Source organism: Tenrec ecaudatus, chromosome 3 (genome assembly GCF_050624435.1).
Source record: "Tenrec ecaudatus isolate mTenEca1 chromosome 3, mTenEca1.hap1, whole genome shotgun sequence".
NCBI classification, from domain to species: domain Eukaryota; kingdom Metazoa; phylum Chordata; class Mammalia; order Afrosoricida; family Tenrecidae; genus Tenrec; species Tenrec ecaudatus.
Window position 1 is genome coordinate 70,180,020 of NC_134532.1, and position 19,135 is coordinate 70,199,154.

Sequence of the window (19,135 nt, forward strand, 5' to 3'; positions counted from 1 at the left end):
ATCTGTCCTGGATTCCATGTGTCCAGACCTCTTCTGTACTAGAGTACGTGCTCTGGTCTAGCCAGATTTGTAGGCTAGAACTGGGTTCATGACAGTGGGGGGAGAACGGGGAGAGAAGCATTAAAGACCTAGAGGAATGTTATATGTTTCATCAGTGCTACTCACCCACACACGAGTACCCGGCGTGAAGACTGTCACCCATGCTACCCATGCTTCAAGACAACATTTCATTGATTTGCAATTAGAAACAAATTATTTCACAATATATAATATTTCAGAGGGAAGGGGGAGCAGGGAGGGAGGGGGATAAATGAGGAGCTGGCATTAAGGGCTCAAGTAGAAAGCAAATGTTTTGAGAATGAGGATGGCAACAAATGTACAAATGTGCTTGACACAATGTATGGATTGTGATAAGAGTTGTATGAGCCCCCAATAAAATGTTTTAAGAAAAAATGTACCAATTATGAAAAATAAATAAAACTTTAAAAATATTTCACAACATATAATTACATACTGGTTTTTTGATTAATCACTATGCTTTCATTATGTTCAATTTGTAACAATGAAAATCCATCCTGCATATCCTGTCACTTAATCAGTGTTGTCCTGCTATTCATTTGGCCTTCACTAGCCAATTACTACAGAAGTAGACTGCCAGGTCTTCCCCCGCCTGCGTCTGTAAGCTCTGCGGAAACCTGTCCACCACAGGTGACCCTGATGATAAGGGAACTACCTACCAGTGGCCCAGTTTCCTGCAGCACAGCACCATGTAAACCACCAGTTTGGCAAGCTGACAGATTTGAGGTAAAGTATCAGTATGGTTATGCTTGTTCAAAGAAATGAGAATCAGTTTCTAATTATTGATAAGAAATGACTTTGCTTCACATCTCGTTGCCAATAACGAGCACAGCTACAGCTCTGCTCCGGTGCTGAACCTCCGGAAGAAATCCTGCCAGCTGGCCATTTTTACAGAATGAATCATATCTCTCTCATCCAGATTTCATGCTAACTTCCTTATATTTGCTTTAAGTCATGCAGAGCAGGTGTGTTTTGTCTCTCTATTCCCAGAATGGGCCAACAATGGAAATTACCCAACTTTACTGACAGGATGCAGCTTGTTAAGTCAAATCTCTTAAGACCAACAAATCTCCAAACAGAACATGCTTCTAAACATTTGCAAACTAAAAGGTTTTAAAGATAAGTTCCTTCTGTACTAAAACTTCTTAGACCAGTGCTTTAGATTCCAGGAATACAGCCTATTGTATACTCATTATGCCAATATGTAACGTGCTGAGGTTTATAAAGTCTTAGGTGCATTATCATAAACATTTGTTAGAAAATGAAAGGAAATCCACATCAGAAGCATGGATTGAAACTGTAAAAGGACAATTTCCACTACGTTCTGGAACCAACTCTACAAATATTAAAAAGCACTTAGCTTTTAAATTCAGTAAATAAAATAAGTAAAATGATCATTTAAAAAATACACATCCATTAGTTGATCTATACAAATGAGCTGAAAACACATACAATTTCTGTTTCTTAAACACCGCTCTCATCCAAAAGTATATTTTAAAGAACAAAATTTTGGTGATTTACAGCTCCCCAATCTTGAAGAACCCTACAACATTAATAATAAAACATTCTTAATAAATATCAAAAAAGTTCTGGTGGTACTGTGAGGTAAGTGTAGGACTGCTCATTTTAAAGGTTCAAACTCATCATTTACTCCTTGGGAGAAAGATGAGGCTGTCTGGTCCCATAAATGTTCACAAAGCCCTGGAAACACTATAAAGCATCACTGGGAGTTGGAATCAACATAATAGCAATGGGTTTTAATCAACCACCAGAATTGTTCAAAACAGTATTCAGTTAGGACAGGGCTGATGCAACCGTGCAGGTGTGGGCATGCGTGAGAAAGACCAGAATTACTTCGTGGGCCATAAGGTCTCCACTGTAATTATTCAACTCTGCTCCTGTAACAGGAAAGCAGATATAGATAATATATAAATAAATAAACATGCCTGCGTTCCATTAGCACTTTACTTCCAGAAAAAGGCAGCAGGTTGTTTGATTAGTGAGCTGCAGTTTGCTGAATGCTATCTGGGAAAATCACCAAAGGTTTAAAACAAAAATAAGGTTCATGCTATGCCCTCTTTTGTTACACTCATCCCCAAATGCAAATTCCAAAGATGTGTGAGATAGAGATTATTTTCCTCAACCAAAATCTTATTTCTTTTATTGCTGACCCTTAAGTATAAGTTTGAGAGGATGTTCTAGAAATGATCAGGAAAAAAAGTATAAAGCCAATTTAAAAAAAAGAAAAAATACCGCCTTTACTATGTAGTGATTGATCAAGTATTAAAGATATGGCCTGGGTATGAGATATAGCTCATTCCCTGAAAGAGAAAATAGAAGGAGAGAAATCCCCCAGACCACACCAGTGTAGGTTGTGGAAGATATTTTACAGGTAAAAAAGGTGTGCAATCTATTTTACTTCATTGCTAACCTAATAAAGGTTCGTTGAGTTCATGAGCAAATTTTAAGTACTGAAAATATGCAAGCAGCTAGTCTCTGAGTGACCCCAACTCATCAAAGTCAAAGTCACTGCCCATGAGTTGCGTGTGACTGACGGTGACCCTAGAGGGCAGCGAAAAACTGCCCCTGTGGGTTTGTAAGACTGACCGTGAGATCAGCCATCAGGGCTCCTTTGGGCAAGAGAAAAATCTATGGAGTCAATTCTGACTCACAATGACCCATTAGTGGGGCAGGGTATACCTGCCCCGACGAGTTTCCGAGACTTTAACTCTTTATGAAGCAGAAAGCGCCCCATCTTTCTCCCTCGGACCTGGCTGGTAGTTTTGAACTGCTGACTATGCAATTGCAGCCCAATGCATAACCACGTTGCCACCAAGGGCTCCTTCCCACTGGTAGCATTCCTATATAGGGTTTTCCGGGCTGTAGATAGCCTCACATCTTTCTCCTGTGAATAGGCTGGTGGGTTTGAACTGCCAAACTTGGGGTTAGCAATCCAACCTGACAGTATCACCAGGGCTCCGTACAAGCAACTACAGCAAAAAATAAAGTCTCTTTTACAAGGTAGGTGTCAAAACGTTCATGGAAAATTGGAATGAAAAGTAATGGAATTTTTTCCATGAACTTTTTGAAGCCTGTGTTCTTTAATTAAAATATGCTAAGAATGAAATAAGATACGCCTAGGAGTCTCTGGTTGGCCAAAACCATTGTTAACACTCAGTCACTGTCCGAATGGCTGGTCGTCTGGGAGCACCTAAACACGTCTTAGAAAAGTCTGATGATGATCTACTGCTGGTAAGTCACAGCCATTGAAACCCTGTGAAGCTCAGTTCTACTCTGACCCATCGGGGTGGCCAGGGTCTCAGAATGACTCCTCCATGGCCACTCGTCTACTGGTTTAAGTAATCAAATCACAGTTTAACTTCAGTTTCCAAACACTGCATACAAACTGAATGGTGCAGGCCACACATAAAGCACATCACACTGAAGTCTTTTCCTCATGGGAGGTTAATTTGGTCAGGGCACCATACAGATGCTCAGGGGTCTCCCAGACGTGTTTATCTTATTATCTGTTCACTTAAACCTACCCGACTCTCCACTGCAGCCTGGAAAGAATGTCCGCCCTTCAGTCATGTCCAAGGAAACTGTGACGCGGGGAACAAAGACCCACCACCATCGGACGTGGAAAGGCGCGTGCAGCCCTGCTTACACACTCTCTAAGAACAGAAACACCGCGTGCTTCAAATCCTTTCTGGCACCAAGACTGTAGTTATATGCCACGGAGTTGATTCTGACTACTAGCAACCCTCTTTGATCAAATACAACGGTCAAATAGGGTCTCCTCGGCTGTACTCTTTATGGCAGCAGGTCCTGAGGTCTTTTCCCTCGTGGAGCCACTGGTGAATTTGAACCACGGACCTTTGAGTTGGCAGCTGAGGGCTTAAGCCATTGTGCAACAAAGTTAGAAAGAAATACAGCACGGAAGAAACCAGTATCATTAGTTGGTTCTAGCTGCAGATAGACAAGTCAAGAAATAAATTAGATTTCTAAAAATCTGAAAAAGAATCCCTTGAGAAAACCCAATTCTGGAAATCACAAGTAAAAACTCAACTTCAGTATTACGATGCTCATTATGTCTCAGCATCAATTTAAAATTGCCAGGTAGCAATGATCTACACAGATAACTGTGCAACCCCTACTAAGTCCATTTTGTGTTCCTTAAAAAAAAAAAGACTTATTTGATGTCCAAAAATAATTCTATTGAGATTTTATCACTGTGCTATACCTTTCTCAAACAGCTACTTTTACAAAGCTTAATAAAAATCTGTGGGAGAAACCGCATTTGGCCTGCAAACCTTTAGATAAGTGGCAATTTTACCTCCTCTGTTGATTTCTGAGGGCAGCGAAGGTGCCATCATATTTGTGTCCATCGGCTGTGAGCCATCCTGGGCCATGGGGTCTTCAGGAGGTAGGTAAGCAGGTGGGGGTGTATCAGCTATAAAGTTTAAAAAGAACATGATTCCTTAGTTTGTGGTTCAAATACATGCATAAATATATTCTTTCTGTGCTGAAATTCTTGGGAGATAAATCTAGTTATGATTTCAACCTCCCTGTCAGAAGATTAAAAGCACCCTAGTGGGGTACTGAATTATGCATTGGGCTGCTGACCTCAAAGTCAGCAGTTCTTACTCAGCAGCCCCTCTGTGGAGAGAGATGAAGCTGCCGGCTCCCATAAAGGTGTACAGGCTCAGAAACCCCATGTGGGGTAGCTATGAGTCGGAAGTGACTCCGAAACAATGAGGGTTTAAGTGTTGAGTGAGGTAGTGGGTGATGTGCTGGGCTGTTAACCTCAATGTTGGCAGATCGTACCCCAGTCACTCTGTGAGACAAAGATGAAGCTGCCCGCTCCCTGAGATGTACAGTCTCAGAAACCTTAACCAGCTGATACACTCTGCTTACATACAGGTGTGCTGTCAGTTGAAATTGACTCAATGATACTGGGTTTAGGTCAGAAAATCAAGAAGCCCTGGGGATGCAGTGTGTGTGGTTAAGTGTCCGGCTGCTAACCAAAAGATCTGAAGTTCAAAGCGAACAGCTGGTCCACAGGAGGACGAGGCAGTGCGCTTCCTTAGAGATTTACAGCCTGAGACAATGGGGCAGTTCTACTCTGTCTTATGTAGCCATTTCATGTTGGACTCCAAGCAACAGCAGTGAGTTTGGCTTTGGTTGGTCAGGAAACTGGTTACTACAGATATTCGACTTAACACACAATTTCTGAAAATAACTACTATCCCAAAATCTTAGACTATTTTTAGTGAAAATTCAGTGGGAGGAAAAGTACTGCATGCCAGTTTCAGAAGTTGTCTGCCTATCAAATTGTGTTTATTTGAAAATCCGAACTGCATATAAAAACAATTACATGCACAAATGTGCTTGACACAATGGATGGATGTATGGATTGTGATAAGAGCTATATGAGCCTCAACAAAATGATTTTAAAAAATTACATGCATTCCACTTTAGATAACCTGTGAATTTTACAGACGTCTTCAGAGAAGAAGTCTTGCATTAAACTTTGGCTCTTAGGACTCTAGCCCGTTTTAGTATCGCCTAGTCATTTTCCATGAATCAAGCAACCTGTTTCAAATACCTTTCTTCTCATCTACTTTATCACTAGTATTAGAACTCTTTGTAACAGAACAATAAGGAAATACAGCAGTTTATCATAAACATCTATTTTCAGACCCCCCCCCCCAACCCCCCGCACAGCACATCGTCAAACTGGCAAGTGACAGCACATCTAGCATTTACGACCAAGGCTTAGGAACAACTCTTTACCTCAGGGAATCATGAGCAACTGGGATAAGTACTCTAGACAAAGTGTGCTCCTGAAGTACAGTTGAAAATGAAACGAAAACGATCATAGTTTCATTTAATAGTACTGAAAATGTTCCTCGTTGGTAAAAATATATGTATGACTCTTGAATAACTTTTAAATTGTTGTGTGGGGCAGAATGAGCTCTTCTATTTTGAAAGTTTGCCGAGCCCTGCACTAGACTATGCAGAGTCACTGCTGGATGCACATAACTGAGTGCTGCCTCTGCTCTCCTCTGGGATTCCCTGACTCTCGGCTGCATCATCACCCAGTAACTCCCACCAGCCAGCTGCCAACAAAGGCCCTGCTAACAAGCAATGACTCAAAGCACTGTGCCTGGACTCGAGGGGCCTGATCTGGATGCCTTTTTCACCCTTTCCCCAGCTGCTTTGAACTCCGCTCCTTCCCTGCAGCTGAATGCTGACTCTGATTTCCCTCCAGCCAGGAAAGAAGACAAAGAGCCTCCTCTGAGACCACATCGAATGGACTTCTGCAAAACAGCTGGTGGAAGTGTCATAGGCAATTGTATAAGCACCACTGCGAGGGAGCGGTAATTATGGGCCCCAGTCTACACTTCCCCTGAGAGGCTCCTCCGACTCCTCACAACTTTCTCCTTTCCATACTTCCTATACTTAGCCTCCAACTTAATCACTGACAGCTAGGAACACCAAGTATAAATTCAAGTGATACAATTTCCCTTTCTGCGAGCCCCCACCCCTACCCCACTGTTGGGACCACCCTGGTAGGTTCATCAGAACTAAACTTCTCACCACTAGCCTACCCATCAGGTCTCCAGTAGGTCTGGGAGACAGTGGCGTAAGTAGAAAATATCTACAGGTAGGATGGCATTAAACTATTATCAGTCTCGTCCTAAAGAGTGCTGTATTGAAAAATATATAATACATTGCAGAATAAACAGGCTCAAAGTAAAAGGAAGGAGTGAATCAATCAATACATACGAGCAAGTAAGATCAAGCCTGGACCACTTGTCAAGTTCTCCAGACACATCAGCACCAGGGCTCAATTCTAATTTACTTAAAGCATTTCAAGTGGCCCAACAGATATGCTGACCCAATCTTTTTCCCTTGAAGTACTAACAGAGATGAAGCCTCTATCGTTGTTCACAGTAACCTTCTTGAGGTTTCCTGTCAAGCAATTTGGCACTAATTTTTCCTTCCTTTCTGAGTTGCTTGTTACCCTATAACATGAGAAATCCAATGTTCTAAATTAATCATTTATTTTGCTAAACACTGTACCATCAGTTAAATCTTTTTAAGACAGAGGAACACTGTTTTTGTCTTTGCTAAATTAAACAAGCAAATGGTTTCCAGTGCCTGCCTCTGTTACAACTGCTTTGATGTTGAAGTATATGCTTCTTGGGATTACGTCACCAGTTAAATGAATTTAAGTATGGGGAGTGTGATCCCTCAGGAAGTTAGTTTTCTGAGGTTGCACTCACAACCTGTTTTCTTCTGTGTATGAAAAAGGTGCTCATTAAAGTAGTGTATCTCAGAAGCACAAAGGTGAGCAGCAGCATGCTACTTCTGTCTTCGGCGCTTTTATCAAAAGCAGAAACCCATTCTGTCATCCCCAGAAGGATGGCAGCTGCTTCCAAGCCTTTAAAATCCAGGGAAAACAGCTTATTCAAGCAACTGTGCCTGACAAATAAAACATGACGTCTGCCTACTTGGCTACAGTCTTCTTTGCTCAAATGACACAGTGTGGGAGCACTAGCGCCTGGGTCACACTCAGGAGCCAGGAAGATCTGTACATTCCAGGTGGCCCCCACACCCCCAACTTCCAGAGCAGATCTAATCACAGCACTCTGCCCAACATTCCACCCACCTGGCATCTGGAAAGGGCTTCCGGGGTCTGAGCTGGTGGGCGAGTGGGGGTAAGTGCTATTACTGCTCCCAGGAGAGTTGGGGTAACTGCTGTTGGGCGAGTGAGGAAACGGATGGCTGTTAGGCTGCTGGAAAGAATCCGGAAAAGTGGCATTGAGTGGCATGTGAGGCTCATTTTGTCCTATGTTTCGGAACTGAGCCAAGAGGCTGTGCTGAGGGTTATATTCACTGTGTCTTGGAACCAGCACTGGAGGGAGAACTGGAAGACAGAAGAAAAAAAACAGAGAAAAATATGAGAATGATAAGTCTTTAATTATGTACAATTAAGGTGAAACAATCTGTGACAACAATTTGTCTGCCTTACTTAGAATTCAAAAGCAGCATTTTACCCTCTGTAGCAAATACTCTCTCTTTAGAATTATCAATGACATAGGCCTGTGATATGCCACTTTGATAAACTGCCTCAGGAAAAGCTTACAAAACACATGCTTTTTGGTTAAAAATATTAACATGCCCCCTGTTCTTAATTTTTTTTCATTCACTAAGAATAAACTAAAGTTCATGATATAAATCACCCACTGATGATTCCAGCTTGCAGCTCTGGCCAATATGAGCTAATGATACTGACTGGCTAGTCTAAGAAGAAATCAAAGTGAGTGCTCCTTGGAAGTAAGGATGGAGCCACCAGCTTGCTTACTTTGGTCCAGACAGACCAGTCACCGGAGAAGGACATCATGTTTGGTAAAGCAAAGGGTCAGCAACAAGGAAGGAAGCCCTCCAGGAGAAGTGACATCATCGCCACAACAGCAGCCCCCACACATCACAGACCATGGTGCCGGCGCAGATCCGGCGCCCTTTCCTTGTGCTGTGATAAGGCTCCAGGAGTCGGAGCCGACGTGACAGCACCTAGCGACAGCACCTAGCGACAGCATTTACTGAATGACATGAATTATTCACCACCATACGTTTTAAATGGACACATTAACACTTTAGAACAAAGGAAAATGCAGTTAATAAAGCTGAGGAGGTAAATGCAGCAAGCAGCATAAGATTCAAATGCCAATGAGGAAAGTTCATCAGACAAGACAGGGTGTTCTGTAGGACACAATTTATGGTGTGTCCTAGTGGTCATGCTTTCTGAAAACGTTTTCTCTCTTTTTTTGTTGAAACCCTTTCTCTATGGATTGTAATGTTTATTACTTCTCACAACCTGCTGGGCCAAAGACAAAACTGGTCTCAAAGAGTCCGATGAGATCTCAGGCTTTCTTAGCAATCTGTTGAGCTAGGACACAAACACTCATAAGGTGTTGCTAAGAACTCTCTGCCTTAGGAACCTAAGGCGTTAATGGTCGCTATGGCATCCGTCTCCAGAAAACCTGACCAGAGAGATAATGCTCGCAGAAGGCAGCCCCACCCAGGGCTCCAGCTTGAGCATCTATCTCACTGGGTTTACCGGAATGACCTTCCCAGTGACCCGGGTCCTTGGAACCCCACTCCTTAAACGGCATGAGGGGGAAGGAGGGTGGAGAGGGCGAGGAAGAGTTAAACTCTGGTATTGTTTGTTGACAGAATGTTTTCCCAAATACATAATACTTAGTGGTACTCAGAATTAAGTAGAATTTTGAGAGGTTTTCAGGGAATCTATCCGTAATTTATACCATTTCTATGGGAAAATGTGTTCCTAACACTTACTTTAGATTATCACTTATCCATGAGGTGAGAACTGCTTTTCTTTCTTTAAAAGTTTGTTCGGAGGACAGTACACATTTCTATATGCTCTTTCTTAAATTTCTAATCCTCTGTCAATAAGATCTGTTGGTTTCCCTGCCAGTTGGTCCTTTAGAAAGAAACCTTTTTAGTATAGTTAGTGTATTTTTTTTTTTAGCACAGTGATGGCATCTAGCCAAACCAACTCAAGGTATAATTTCTCCTACTTTTCAGTAGTCATCCGCGGTGCAATCTTACTCTATTTGTTGAAGAAAAAACCGTCACAAAACATTTCCCCTCCTCCGATAAAACTCTACATTCCAAAATACACACATGCTATGAAATAGTCCAAACCCCTTTAATGTCTTATCTAATGATTTTCTTTTCTTTTAGCTGCTACAGCTTTAGTGACCACTTCCCACCGGCCATTGCGAGGGCGAAAGGCGAGGTGTCTAGTCCTGCGATGATGAGTTAGCCTCAGAAACTTCCAGTCCCACCCTGTCCTACTAGGGTTGCTGTGAGTTGGCATTGGCTTGATAGCAGTGAGTTTGCATTTTTGTTCCCAGCGGTGGCCTTTAATAGTCATCTAGACACAGCCTCAATTCTCATTATTATCCTTTAAGGAAGACAAATGCCTCACCTTAAGCACTGTCCCACAAAAGCAGCAATTTTTTCCAAGCGATCTCCCACATCTCCTTAAACCTTCTGCAGGATCCCCGCCCCCATATGCACAGAATCTACGACTAGAGCTGCTGGTTGGTTGGTTTTAACAGCTCCTGCTTCCAATGCCCCGACTTAAGAGCGGCCCTGTAAGACAGTGCAGAACTGCCCCACGGGGTGGGCTTCCCAGGCTGTCATCTTTATGGGAGAAGATTGCCACGTCTTTCTCCAGTGGCGCAGCTGATGGGCTTGAATCACAGACCTCTCAGTGCGCAGGTGAGCAGCTACCCACTGAGCTACCGGGTCTTTTCCTCCAAAGACCACACCTGGCGAATAACCACAAGAAAGGAGGGGAGCATGTTGCAAGCAATCACACCAATTCCCTGATTCAACCGACCATGGGTTTGTAATGAGGCATCAGCCATGAGAGGATGGTGGAAGCTATCCGTAAATGAAATTAAGTACTAAGTGGCTTTTACTAGGCAAACACAGCGTGTTCCATGTGTGGGACTCAATTGGACCTGATGGGCAGACACAGCAGCTGTGAAGGGAATCCTAGGACTCTCACGACTGCGTGAGATCTTAGCTTTTAAGGCAAGCTGCGTGCAGGGCAGAGAAACATGCTAAATCTGAGATGGTGGAGAGGGTAAGTAATCTCTTCAAGGTTAATGGCATGCCAGCTGGTGAATCCTCATGATTTGTCATGCAACCCTTACACTGAAGAAGAGTCTCAGAACCTTCCTCACAGTATTTTAAATGGCAGTAGACTATAGCTGAATCCATGAGCGGTGGCATTTGACCTCTGCTTGCGTGCTTTACTGGTGGTGCAGGGTTGACAGGGAGGAGGGTGTGAGATAAAATTAATGAACATCGATGGAATATTGCATTAGACACTGACCACAAGGCAGGCACCAGGCCAGGCACTGCAGGCAGATTAGTGGACAGGACATTGTCCCTGCCCATGTAGAGGGTACCAACCTTTCACAACAAGAATCTGCCTTAGAGCTGAGGAGAGCCTCAGCAGTCAGATAGTGCATGCAACCTCACACAGCTGCTGCTAGGCTGGAGGGATGGGATTACAGCAGGATCTAATTAAACGGAACTTGATTCATTCTGCTGCATCCAGTGTCTGGCTTATGATAGGCTCTTAGTGTTTGGGGGGTTTTTTTCTTTCAAATAATGTATGTTTTTGAATTGCATTATTATTCCTGAACTGTTTTTAATATATGTGCACTGATGTAGCCACTTGCTTTCCAAGTGCAGTCCTCAGATTCCCTGTGTCTGAATAAGAGAGGTGTTTAAAAAGGCAGACTTTTGTATTTCCTCTTAGACATAAGAAAGCAGGAACAAGGCCAGGAAATCTGTTTAAGAAAGCTCCCCAGGTAATTCTTCTGTGTCTGTAAGTTTGAAAACTACTGATGTAACATATAGAGATGCAAGGAGTCACCCAAAACCAGGACACAAAGGGCAGCTTGAATTGTCCAGAAACCAAAGCCTAAGATTCTGAGTGAGTGCAGGCTCAGAGAAGGAAGACATCAGAAACCAAGCCAAACCCACTGCCGTGGAGTGGATATTCCAACACACAGTGATCCCACTGGACCAAGGAGTCCAGGTCTTCTGACCCTAGATTCTCCACCATGTTTCGATCTTGCTACTGGTCTACTGGATTAGTAACATTTTCCTACTCTACTGTAAGTCTTCTTACCAAGTGATTTAAACCCTTTCTATAAACGTACACATACAGATACATGTACGGGTAATCCCCAGGTTACAAACGTCCCATGTACAGACAACTACTTGCCCTTTAATCAGGACTTCAAATTAATCTGAACTGGTTATGCCATGGATGATGTGGCAAAACAGGAACAGATCTGAATTTTTAAAGTTTGAGTGATTCACCAAGATAAACAGAGGAGGGAAATTCAGGTTGAAGCCCTAGAAATGGAAGACATGGAAAAGGCAGGATGACATCGCCCTTTCAAGAGCCTCTGTGTGAGGCTGGATTGTTGGCAAGACCAAACAGAACCACACACACTTAAAAGCAGAATGACTGTCTGCCATCTTTGAGTAGGGCAGCTCTGTTTGGGCTCAGAATTTTCTATCTAAATTTGTCTTCACTGTGAAATGATTGGACCAGTGCCTACTCACAACTTACTCATCACAATCACCATCCTTGATTCCCACCATGCCCCGCCCCCACTTCTTTACATCACCGAAAATGCGTCACGACTATTCTTGCACAGACCAAGACCAACCCCACTGTCATCAGGAGATCTGGACTCACTGCAACTCTCTAAATCAGAGCAGAACAGGTTCTTCAGTTTCTGGGACTGTCAGTCTTTATGGGATCCTCGTTTTTCTCCAGGGGAGCAGCTCATGGTTAGAACCATTGATCCCTGCAGTTCTCGGCCCAATGTTTACTCTTTGAGCCACCAGGGCTAGGGTTCCTTCATGAACGAAAATTAAAGCAAAGGCTCCTGTTTCAACTGACCCACAGATTTTGAAAGACGTAAGAATGGTTCTCATTTGTAACCCAGTATGTGTATATATGTACAAATACACAAAGGTCAATAAAAAGTTCTGCTATAAGAGTTTCAGTTCCTATGTGCACTGGCTGATTTTTCACGGAACATGGCTTTTCAATTGAGGGAAACCAGATTCACATGCAGCTTGAAGAATATGACAGAACCCCTCTTTACCCCCTTGACCCAGCTTCCCAGAGGGTAACATCTCGCACAACTTTAGTGAAACGTCACAACACTGACCAAGGTACAATCAGGTTGCAAAGCATTTCCGTCACAAGGATTTTTGGTGTTGCGTTGCCAAGTCTCTTCTGCCCTCATTCCTTGCGGACCCCTGGAAACCACTATTCTGATCTCCATTGCTAGAATTCCAAGACTTTCTTTTTAAGGTAAATTTTATTTCCCAAGCCATGAATGACACGGTGACAGAGGCAGCCCCGTTGTCACGCTCACAATGCAGACAACAGGTGACGAGGATCTGGGGCACATTTTAATCTTAGACAGCTGGCAGCCATTATGCTGACAATGGAAGCACCTGGAAATGGGCTCCAGGTTGTCACTTTACAGATCAAAATGGAAATCTCAGAGTTTCAAGATCAGGTTTAATAGGGCCTTTCAAGTTGATTAAGTTCAAAGTGACGAAGATAATTGTCAAGAACCATGTGAAAAAGAAAATAAATACGACCAGATGGCAGGCAGTCTCTATCCAGGCACTTTAATCGCAGCAGATAGCAGCTGAATGAGTGGTCGCTTCCATACCACCCTTAGAGGACTTGCAGCACCAAAGTCAGCATTTGCTCTTGCAAAGAAGTAAGAGCCTACGTTTAATTCAGCCACGAATAAGTAGCCTTGGCTATGAAGACCAATGAGAGTCCAAGCAAACAGTCCACCTGTGACATCATCGGCAGGGTCATAGTCTTCGGGAGCTACATGAACTTTGTCTCTCTTGCCTGTAGCTGTCTAGACATTTGCATTAAAAGAAATTACTGACAGCATTTCCTCCTCTCCCAAGATGCACTTCTCAGGACTGGTCAAGGTAGCACCTTTCCAGATACAGGAAGTTCCTTCACTCACACATACACCACACTGATGGGTAACTATAAAGAAAATAAGTTGCTGCGATAGGTTCCTATAACTTTGCGGTTTTCTCGACTGACACTTTTAGACACTGTAGCACAATAAATGGCATAGGGTAAGGAAAAATTACAGTTCTTAGACCCAGAAAAAACTATTTGTTATCAAAGAAACACAAAAAGGTGGTAAACAAAATATTACAGAACTTGCAGTAGACCAAATAACCAAGCATTCCTTTCTCCCCACTGTGTTCCCATTCCCTTAAAGGCCTTATCAAATTTTATGGGAGTACTGATCTGACTGAACAGCAGCAGAAACAGAAATTCCAGGATGCGCAGGTCATTTTGCATGTATCAGAACTTGCAAAATTGAAAGTGCTGAATTATTTAAAACATTAATTTGTTGTTAAACATCTCCTTCCTTTCAGTAAGACTTCAATTAGTCAGTGGGACTTGATAAGACTTTAGACTAAAGCTGTTATTCTCAAACTGTAGCTAGCTAGTCTGGAACCACCTGGAGGGCTTGTAAGAGCAGATTCCTGGGCTCCACTCCCAGTTGTAAATTCAGGAGCTGGGTAAAAAGGATTCTCGAATCTGCACTTCTGAGCGTTCCAAGGTGATATCAAGTGACTACACTTTGAAAAAATACTATTTTCTGTCCCTCAAGGCTACTCCTAATTCTTGCTAATTTTTTCTCCAAAGATGTTGCAACTTCAGCAGCAAAGAACAATTTTGGTAGATGTTGTTTTTAATTAATGATTGCTGAATTGCTCTTTGAAATGCTAGATCTGAGGTAGATAGTAACGTGGTGGGGTGCCAATAAAAGCCCAGGAGAGGTTACTCCCCAGCGTTTGACAAATAATTCTGAAATGTGTAAACTAGAAATCTCAAAACACTAATGTTAAAGGAAAATAGAAATGCTAAGTTGTTAGATGTATACTCTAATACCATGACATAACATTTACAAATATAAAAACAGTATCACATTATGTCAGAGAAACATCAAATTCAGAGCACTGGTTACTGACAGCAAGGCCTTCAAAGAGGCATAAATCAGGTTTCAGCTTTATGTTTTCCGTTTCAATCTTGTACTTATTGTGTCATTCCTGGCTTTAACTTTTTTTTTCTTATTCTACAAAAAGGGGGAATGTGTTTTATTTGCAGACCACACTATTACATGACCTAGTTCATTAGCTCCCACCCACCAATCCAATAGCTGTATCAGCACCCACCTGAAATACTTGCTGAATATACAAATTACCAGTTTCTATTACGAACTTATAATTTCTGAGAGGTATCCATGTGATACAAACACCGACCCAAAAAGCTACCTGGGTCTCAAAGCAAAGCAAACTCACTGCCTCTGAGTCGATGCTGGCTCATAGCAACCCTGTAAGACAGTAGAAGTAACTGTCAATGGGAGTAGAAAGTCCCATCTTTTTTCTGAAGAGCAGCTCGTGGTTTTGAACTGCCGACTATGCAGATCACAGCCCAATGTGTGACCACTGTGCCACCAGGGCTGCATATATCTAGGTAACCTACTATTAATAGCCATTAACTTATTGACAGAATTGGTCCCAATCTGATATTGGCATATTTAAATGCTTAATGTCAGATGGCCTGATCACTGCCCCACTGATCAACGGTCCGGAATTTGGGTTCTAATTCGAGGGCAAATCATAAGATGTCAAAATATGCCCTTTACTCTCATCCCCTCAAAAAGGGTCATGAATGTGAAAATGAGGAATATTTTATAAAGTAACAGTATCCATTAATTCTATAGAAATGATTCCTACATATCCTCCACAAGGATTATGTCACAGTAAATTCTCCTGGAGATGGGAAAGGATGCTGCTTGTCAGGATCTAGTGGGATAAGCCACTGACAGCTGTCCTCACAATGTACCCCCTGCTTCTTCGTTTCCCACTCTTTACCTGTTTCTGGCGACTGCTGTCTTCAGAATGGAGACAATCTCTTAAAAGTTGCGTGGTAATGGCAATGTTCATAGCTTTGCTCCCAGGTAATGACACCAAGTTGAGCTGTTACCACGTGTAAATCATTGAAGGGCACCTGACGAACATGACTACAACTCCTAATATTTTAAAAAGGAGCCCTGCTGGTTTAGTGGGTAGGCTACCCAATGAACTTCTCACCGCAAGGTCAGCAGTTCGAACCCATTAGTCACTCTGTGGGAGAGATGAGGATTTCTACTCCTGTAAAGATTTAAAATCCCAGAAACCAAAAGGGGCCATTCTACTCTGTCTTGTGGGGCTGCTATCATGCAGAATCAACTCGTTGGCAATGTGTTGGTGCGTCCGTGTGTCCGTGTGTGTATGTGTATGTGTGTTAGTTTTTACAACTAACATCCTAAAAAGGGGATTATGTAGTATTTTTAAACACAGGAACCTGGCACACCCACACCATCTGCTATTCAAGATTCACTTACCAGGGCTTTCCACTCTCTTGTAGTGGTAGGGGTTGATGCAGACTTCCTTCTGCTTGGAACCAAAAGGAAACTCACAGCATTCCAGCGGCTTCAGTTCGTGATGGCTCTGAAGGTCGGGCCAGCGCCACACTCGGCAGTATATGACATGGGGCAGTCCCTTCCGGTGGGACACCTGCAGCCTGCCATCCAGAGAGCGCGGAATGGTGACACAGTTACTTGGTTGTCCCGGGCAGCTCAAGGCCTTTTCCAGCTCCTCCATGGCCCCTTTCTTTTTCTTCAGCTTCTTCACCAGAGCATCCACAGCTTTCTCTGCCCATTTTTCTTCTTCGTCACCCTGTTTCCACCCCAGGAGCCTCTTCACAGCTGGACTTGTGAAGGAAAACAAACTTGTCACATTCATGACTGCTCTTTTTGTACGCTCCTCAGAGGTGGCAAACAAAGGCGCTCCCAGTGCAAAAAAACACAACAAAACAGAAGAGGCTTCACTCTAGTCGGGGATTTTTTGTGAGTTTAGAGGTCCTGAAAAGTGGAAATTTCCAATCCAAATGTCTCAAAATAACCCAGAGACAGAACCTAGAAGAGAAAAGAAAAAAAATGTTTTTTAAAAAAATCATCTGTACCACATACCTCTATTTATTCAGCAATTACTACATACCAGGCATTATTTTAAGTGCTTTTTCATATCCTGGCAAATCTGTTGCAAAAGACTTCTTTAAAGTGGACAAAAGCAAGTATTTCACTTTGGGGACAAAAGTGTACCCAACTCAAGCCATGGTATTTTCAATTACCTCATATGCATGTGAAAGTCTGACATTGAATAAAACAGACTGAAGAAGAACCGATGCATTTGAACTATGGTGTTGGGGAAGAACACTGAAAGTCCTGTGGCCTTCCAGCGAAACCAACAGCTCTGTCTCTGAAGAAGTCCAGTCAGCGTGCTCCTGGACGAGAGCATCATGCTTGGGGACGCAGGGTAGTGACACAGGAAGGCCTTCACCAGAATACACCATGGCTGCAGCAACGGGGTCGCAAAGAACAACTGCAAACACGGCACAAGAGCAGGTAGTGTTTGTTCTGTTGTTCATAGTCGCTGTCGGTTTGCAACTGACTGGACAACAATAGTCACAATTCAGTGAGGAAATATATTTCTACTTATATGCTCATATGTCATTTTTTCTACTCTGAAATGGCTTCCACACATTTTATACAATGATTTTCAAGGGTTAGCGTCTATAACGATCACTTGTGCTGTTTTAAGCTCTACCACTGAAGTTTGTTAAATAAGGCGTGTATGTGAGGGTGAGGAAAAGATCCACTATTCCAGACCTCTGTGTTTAATGTTTACAACTGACATTCACCCAACAAAGCTGTGCTGCGTGCCCACAAAGAACCTGGCACACTGCAAGACACAGGATACAGAATCAGCACGTTGGAGGGACTACAATCTGATAGAAGAACAAATAAGTGACTTGCTTTAAGCAAACTGGCTTCCCTGCCTTCAAACTCGGGAGGACTGTCTTGAAGTGTCCTGCACCATCTCTAGGAGAAGAAATGCTAAGGCTGTACCAATGTTGACCACGAGCCTCTAGAGCAGTTCTCAACCTTCCTAATGCTGCAGCCCTTTATGGTGAACCCCAACCATAAAATTATTTTCGTTGCTACTTCGTAACTCTAATTTTGCTACTCTTATGAAATCGAGGGACCCCTGTGAAAGGGTTGTTAACCCCCAAAAGGGCCGCAACCCACAGGTTGAGAACTGCTGCTCTAGAGGAATAAGAGGAGACTTAGGCACTGAGCATTTGCTCACGATTACCTGTGATATAAGCCATCAGTAGGTTTAAGCAATAGGATATAGAAGCAGCAAATAAAGCAAATCGATTCTAGGAGTTTGGGAGTTCTCCCACAACTTTAAAGGATGAGCAGTCTTTTGTGAAACAGCAAAGGTAACATTTTGAGTGTCCATTACATGATAAGCACTGTTCTAAGCACTTCCAGAGTCCTCCTGATTGAAGGGAGTCCACTTGACAACAAGTATACAGATAAGGACAATTAGTAAGAAAGGTTATATAACCTGTCCAAGATTACATACACAGCTAAAGTGGCACAGCTAGGACTTGAATCCAGGCTGTCTGGCTCTAGATCCTGTACTTTTTTTACTTTGCTAATGAGCTAGTTCTAATACACATAGAGAAGTGGGATAGTTACATAATCTGTTGTCAGTTTGAGACTTAAGAGTGAAGGTGTGGAGTTTTGCTGTCAACCAGGTTGCAGCTTGATGACCTCATTTGGAGGTGCTAAAGAGATGAACAGGTTGTTGGAGGAAGGACGCACTCACTCACTGCAAGACACTCCTGAGAAGACACAGGAGCTACGCTAGAAACCTGGTGCTGAAGGAGCCACGTGGAGACCCCTGCCAGCACTGAGATGCTTAACATGCCACTGGATCCACAAGACTTTTTACTCACTGGTCTGTGATATTCCTGCATTTGGCATCATTGCATGTGTTGCATGAGTCTGAAGAGGAATTTATAGATTGGCATTGGACATATGGGCTATTATCGGACTTATAGACTTGATCTGGACTGGGCTGGGCTGTTTTCTCAATATTCAATTGCTCTTGTATATAAAGCTCTTTCTCATACACATATAAGTCTCCCTAGATTTGCTTCTCTGGCCTAACACAAGTAGGGATGCTAGGATTCAAATTGGTTAGAGACAATGCTGTTAATTACTGTCTAAACAATTCCCAGTCATAGCTAGTACACTTGTGCAGAGTAGAAGTACTCTGCAGTTTTCAAGGCCATGACTTTTTGGAAACTGTCTGACTGGTCTTGAGGGGCCTCGGGGCGGGCAGGCTCCAACTGCCAATACAAGGCTGAGACGAAGGGCAGGGCAAGGCTGTGCAGGGCCAACGATGCATCCTACCATGGATAGCTGGAAGTCTTAAATCAGAGCATCTACGTGATCTAATC

The 19,135-nt window shown here is 42.9% G+C and overlaps 1 protein-coding gene across 3 annotated transcripts in view; it reads right to left on the reverse strand.

Moving 5' to 3' along the window:
- Positions 1–19,135, reverse strand: part of SMAD1 (SMAD family member 1) — a 58,378-nt gene that overhangs the window by 12,055 nt on the left and 27,188 nt on the right. For all 3 annotated transcript variants that reach the window (XM_075543733.1, XM_075543732.1, XM_075543734.1), the window contains exons 2-4: positions 16,164–16,736; positions 7,757–8,014; positions 4,415–4,531 (exon numbers count right to left, since the gene is read on the reverse strand). In XM_075543733.1, the coding sequence (XP_075399848.1) occupies positions 4,415–4,531; positions 7,757–8,014; positions 16,164–16,563 (775 nt within the window). In that variant the 5' untranslated portion in view covers positions 16,564–16,736. The remainder of the gene's footprint in view (positions 1–4,414; positions 4,532–7,756; positions 8,015–16,163; positions 16,737–19,135) is intronic.